Source organism: Haemaphysalis longicornis, unplaced genomic scaffold (assembly GCF_048455015.1).
Source record: "Haemaphysalis longicornis isolate Haplotype H1 unplaced genomic scaffold, Haemaphysalis longicornis Haplotype H1 scaffold_8, whole genome shotgun sequence".
Lineage (NCBI taxonomy): Eukaryota > Metazoa > Arthropoda > Arachnida > Ixodida > Ixodidae > Haemaphysalis > Haemaphysalis longicornis.
In genome coordinates this window covers 140,644,730-140,650,507 of record NW_027526445.1, presented here as the reverse complement: position 1 = coordinate 140,650,507, position 5,778 = coordinate 140,644,730, and the positions used below count along the sequence as shown (strand labels likewise).

The 5,778-nt window shown below is 46.8% G+C and overlaps 1 protein-coding gene across 1 annotated transcript; it reads right to left on the bottom strand.

The window, feature by feature from the left end:
- Positions 1–1,591: 1,591 nt before the first annotated feature.
- LOC144149252 (uncharacterized) lies at positions 1,592–4,432 on the bottom strand. The gene is made up of 3 exons (XM_077680802.1): positions 4,257–4,432; positions 4,007–4,172; positions 1,592–2,922 (listed from the first exon to the last, which is right to left on the bottom strand). Exons 1-3 carry the CDS (start codon positions 4,420–4,422, stop codon positions 2,400–2,402), a joined length of 855 nt encoding a protein of 284 aa, XP_077536928.1. The 5' UTR covers positions 4,423–4,432; the 3' UTR covers positions 1,592–2,399.
- Positions 4,433–5,778: the final 1,346 nt, after the last annotated feature.

The window sequence follows — 5,778 nt, the reverse complement described above, 5'->3', positions numbered from 1 at the left end:
TAGTTTTTCTTCTTTCACGCTCTGTAAAATACTTACCGACTTGTCAACCGGATAAGCGATGAAAAGTTTGCTTTTTAAATGTTTTCATACATAATCGTTGCGAAAAAAATATCAAAATCAAAATTTTTGTCAAAATGATAAAAAGGGAGTTGTGTACAACAACCAACCGCTAGTGGAAAAAAATTAGAATATGTATTTTGTAGGGACAACGGTCCGCAGCTGAGTATGGTAGCGCCATCTGGGACGACTGGAAGTTCATGTGAATACTCACTCTTGTGACTTCATGGCAGACGTCACCAAAACACACGATTTGGCAGGAGAATCACAATTTCAACCTAAAATGATTCATTTCTCTAAATACGGCATCGTTTACTTGTCAGTGAATACGGACAAGCACTGGGGGCACTGTAAAGCGCGGAACCTTTCGAATAAAACAAACTTGTATTTTGTCTGCATGGCCGCTTTAAAGTTGAAGTGTGCCGAACATTGGTTAAAACGTCTTAAACGTTGATGACAAAGCTTCTTTTTCGTATTCTATAAAGCAAATATTCAGTTAGTGCTGGGTGCCCACTAAAACTTCATTGCTTGCGCGTGCCATATTCTAGCCATGCAGCAAGTGTCCTTAATAAACTGAAACACTTCATTAGAGAATTCTTATTTCTAAGTAAACCTAATTTGTTTTCATTGGCACGTGTTGTCCTTGTTTGCAGGAGGTGTGTGGAAAATGCCTTCGGCATTACCGCAGCTCGATGGCGCATCCTGCTCCGCACCATCCCCTTGCGCCCCAAGAATGCTGACTTCATCATCAAGGCAGCCTGCATCCTGCACAACTTCCTCACTGTCGAGAACACGCACTCACAAGCGTACATGGACAGTGAAGATAGGTTTGGCAACATTGTTGCAGGACGCTGGCGCCAAAACCTTCAGGGGGTGCAAGGGAATGATGCCATGCAGCACTTCTTCCCCCTGGAGTCGACGCACTCAAGGAACTTCGCCAGTGATGCTGCAGAAGTTCGGAATCTGTTTGCATCCTACTTCTGCAGCGCTGCTGGTGAGGTTCCTTGGCAGTGGGCTCAGCTGGGAGTCTCCCGGGAGAAATCCATGGGAAGCCTGCAAACACAGCTGCTGCAGCCACTCCACCGATAAAGGTGAATGCCTTCACCACCACATAATCTGTACTGCTAATGAGGAAAGTGCACTGAGCTTTCTTTGAGCACTCCAGGATAATTCACATGGGCACCCTGTTGTATGCTCTAGAAATACCTGCAGCACATTTTCCATAGGCGGCTCTAGTTTTCATACACGCCATATAGTAGCAGAGTAAAACGCACTGCATTGGGGTCAAACACACAGTCCAGGTACTGCGCGTGAATTGAATGTGATGCTTACAACAGGCTGGAGGCAAAAGATCGCATTTTATTTTTGTGCTTCCGCCTCACTACACGAACAAAAGATTACAAGGAAACGCCCAAAACAAGAAAAAGAAGCCTTCACACTGCCATCGGCCTTGTGCGCGCAGGCACTAATCGACCGTACACTAAGCGCACGCGCGCGCTAACTAGATAGTAACACAATAAAGGACAACCAAATACACAAGGTGGCCACTACGGAGGCACTCGATCCACCGTGGCCTACGCCTTAACCTTCGACCTCGAAAACATAACACAGGCAGCTGTACGCGACACGCGAAACACTCTAGAGGCAACACTTGTTACACCTCAGTAACGCAACTACAAAAAAAAAAAAAAAATACTAACAAGTTCGCAACTCGCATAACACTCTATGGGACAAGCATCCTTAACCCCCGACAACAGCATTCACTATAAGAAACATCTAACAGCTCTGCAAGCTGTACACAACACTCGAAATGTCCTCAAAATCATTACCCTCACCAACAACACTACTACAAACAAGACACCAAAAAAAACCAACTCTCAGCTCTTTAGCTACAAGTGACGCTAGAAAAAGAAAAACCCGGAAGGATGCGGATATCTTAATCCGAGGCAACAAACAAAATACGGCGCGAGGGGCGTTGCAAACAAAAGTCTCTACGAGGCAAGGAGAACACGCCGGTTCATCGACGGAAAGTCACGACGAGGTGGAGCCGACCTCGCCGGTCATTAAACTATTTAAACTATATTCTTCGCGTTGCAGGCCGCTCATATTTCAGCCAGGGTATTCTGTTGAGTGAAGGAAGCGAACTGTGCAATAATATTAACGCCGAAAATTGGTGTCAGTGCTCCTTTAAGAGATAAAACAATCGTGCAGGGAAGGCACAGGATAATTGAATAAAAGGAAACGAAATCGGCAAAGCAAGTGATGTGATAGGTATAGCAGAAGCAGTGTAATAAACTAAAGGGGGAAAAAAGCAATACTGTTATTTCAGGAAGTCATTTCAGTTAGGTCATGTAGTCTTTCACTGCCTGCATAACCTTCATGCGCATCTCCAGTTTTACATCGTCGTGAACTTTTCGCATGGAGCTTACTAATGACATGGCGAAGTATTCATCGCTGTCCAGTGGCTTCCATGCTGCCAGTTTTTCTGAAATGTCATTTATGTGGGTGTAAAGAGGGTCATCTGTGTCTTTTCTTTTTTTCGACGGTCTCCTCAGGGCGGACCCACCACATGACGACTGCACACTCGAGCATGACGGCGACGGCACACTCGAGGATGAAGGCGATGGCACACTTGAGCATGGCACACTGCCTGAAGAAAATGCATCGCCAGACAGAGCACCGCCGTCCTCATCTGACAACAGAGACACAGTCTCTAAGTCCTCATAGTTCACTATGTTCTCCAGGATCTCCATCGGTGTTTCGGCACGGGCTGCTGCGTGTGGGGGTGGCACTGCTGGTGGTAGTGACCCTGCTGGTGGAGGTGGCATTGCTTCTGACGCTGCCTTCGTCATGTTGCCAGATGTCCTGTGATTGTGTGCAAGCGTACACATGTAAATATCCACTGTACTTTTTTTAATGTTTCCTGTATATTTAATAAACTCCTTTTACCTGCACATGGTGTACACATCTAAAAATGGACTGTACTTTATAATTTTTGAACACATGTTCAACACACTTCTGAACCTGGTGCTGCTTTTGTACGTTTTTTATAATGGTGGTAAACCAGTTGACGTGCCCCACCACTGATATTAGGTGCACTACATAATCCTTGGGACAACACTGCTCATGGTTGGATGGGTGCATCTATCTAACAATAGAATATTTTTTTAACTGTAAACAAAAACTCTTCCAAAAACTGCAAACCACCTCTTCAACTCTATCACCAATGGTAAATTTTAAAGCACCTGTAATGCAGCCCCTAAGTGATCGAAATTTTATATTAACAGCACGCATTGTACTTCACAAAGGCCAGCAAGTCTGGCGTGTGGTGCACATTATTTGAAAACGTAGGTTCCTGCCAGTTTCTCAACATAAATATGGATGCAAAGAGTGTTGAAAATGCAAAGCTCCCTTCCCTTGCCTGCATCACTGGTGAAAAACAATGCACACCATATGAAGTGCCCTTCAAGAACCAATACTACGCCAGAATTGGTATCATTCATATTTGTACTTACAAGTAAGTGAATAGCCATCGCACTTTCCTTTTGCCAACTACACAAACTAAATGCTTGCAGTTACCACGTAGTACATAACTGCTGAAGGCATGTTTTAATCCCACACACATAGCAACTTCGCATTTCCAAACCATTCAAGCACATTGAATGAAATTTGTGCCTTCCTTCACCCCCCCCTCCCCCGCACACACATACACAGCGGAAGTTTTGCAGGTACACAAGTTCAATAAAGGGGAATATAAACACGCACTTCCGTCAAGGGCAATATAAAATTAGGAAGGCGCATCGAGACAATCTCGCTAGGGCTACACATGGCTCGCTTAATTGAAGTTTTTTAAACGAAAATGAGAGGACAACGCGTGCACCCAGCAGCATTTACACGCTTGTAATACATGGTGCATGGGCAAGTTCGCGGAAATGAAACAACCACGTACGGTCTTGATTCCATGGTGTCCTTGAGGAATTCTAGCTGCTCGTAGTGGGGCCAGGTGATCACCGGCATATCCTCCGCGCTTGCGCCGCTTCTTTCGGCGTCCAGCATGAGGTTGAAGAGACGCCGGTACTTGTCGCGCAGCGACTTCCATTTTTTCTGCACCGTTTCTGCGGCACAAACACACGGAAACAATGACAACTTTTTGCAATAACTATGCGCACAGGCTGCAGCGCAGGTGACAAGTGCCTTACCTCCGTCCGCAACACCAGGCGCCACGGCTGCTGCCACTTCGTCCCACAACGCCTGTTTGCGGTGTTTGTTTTTGTTGTCTCTATGTTTAGCCTGCCATAGAGCGGGGCGGGCAGCGACTGCACTTATTAGTGCCTCAGCGTTGATTTTCGGCATGTCGGCCGCCATTAAAACTGCGAGATGGACTGGCACAACCGGAAACTGGCACCAGCGCCGCTTCCGGCGCTCGCGCCGGGATCTGCCGAGCGTAGATATCGGCGTCGCCGGAGCGTCAGCCCGCGTCGCCATGCATTTTGGCGCGCGCGCTGACGCTCGTCGACGCCGAACGACGCTGACGCTGGCGCGACGCCGAAAATACGCTGCATGTGGTTGGGCCTTTACGTTTGCTCTCTATCGGCCACTGCGAAACGTATCCGTACCGCTGCACGCAGTCGGCGCAGGCTGCAGATTCTGGATGCCAAGCGGCCGGTGTAAGCGTGAAGAAGCCATCCTGCATGAGGTCACATTCCATTTGGCCGACTGGAAGCAGTTTCTTTTAAAGTGATCCGCAACACTTTTTTCAACTTTTTTTAGAAACCTGAAATGCTTGCAGAACGTAGTCAATCAACACATCCGGTAGTTAGATTAGGGTGTCGAAAAGTGCCTCAGCCAAAAATGACGACTCTATGCCCACCAGATAACTAGACACTTGTTAAAAAGTTTTGTCTCTCATATGGCATCCTTCGACCGCTCGAATTAGGTCAATACAGCGGTGCAGCGGCTATTCGCCGGCTTTTCTTCAGTAGAAGAAATAAAAACCTTCCATAGCCACCTCAAAAAGAAAGCCACAAAAGCAAAGCAGAAACGGAAGGCGTATCTGCTGCGGCGAACAAATCACGCGGTTGCGCTCCGTGCTGGTGATAACTGCAGAAGTTTCCCAGTGCTTCCAGGCGTGAAGGAAAGAGAGAAAGCTTTTATCGGAGGTGCTGCAGAGTCCCTTTATTGGGAAATCGTTAGTTGACTGAGTAGGTGGAAAATCTGGCGCAGTTGGCGGGTTCGTATAGCGAGACGTCACATTCAGCTGAGATGATCATGGTGTGCACCGGTCACATTGAGATCGTAACGAGAGCAACCGCAACTCGATAAAGTAGGACCCTGCTTCATCTTTTTTGTCCGTTTAAAATACGAAGGGTATATGTCTGAACTTGTTCATCACTGTGAACGCAAGGCTTAGTGTCGACTTGGTATCGGACAAGGGAAAATTTCATCAACAGAAGCACGGCCGAAGCTTGATTTTGTTATGCTGCACGGTGATTTCGGGGCACGGTAGCCGAAGTCTGCTAAACACGCACGATTTTTTGTTTGCCCTCGCATATCGAAAGTATATGGTTGGGCAGTACAAACCCGTGTTAACTAATGCTATTTCGTTGTGAAACCGAAATAACTTGAAGGGATGCCAATGACAGTACTGCGGGCCGGTGTTCTGTAAAAGCTCTCCTAAGCAGCAACTGTATTGCTTTCGATTTCGCCACAACGGGCAAACGG

Bases quoted from the DNA above. Each gene is read 5' to 3' on its own strand.
- LOC144149252 (XM_077680802.1), bottom strand. From the start codon at position 4,422: ATGGCGGCCGACATGCCGAAAATCAACGCTGAGGCACTAATAAGTGCA. The intron at 4,173-4,256 runs GTAAGGCACTTG...TTTGTGCCGCAG, and splicing joins GCCTGGTGTTGCGGACGGAG to AAACGGTGCAGAAAAAATGG. The intron at 2,923-4,006 runs GTACGTGGTTGT...ACACAATCACAG, and splicing joins GACACCATGGAATCAAGACC to GACATCTGGCAACATGACGA.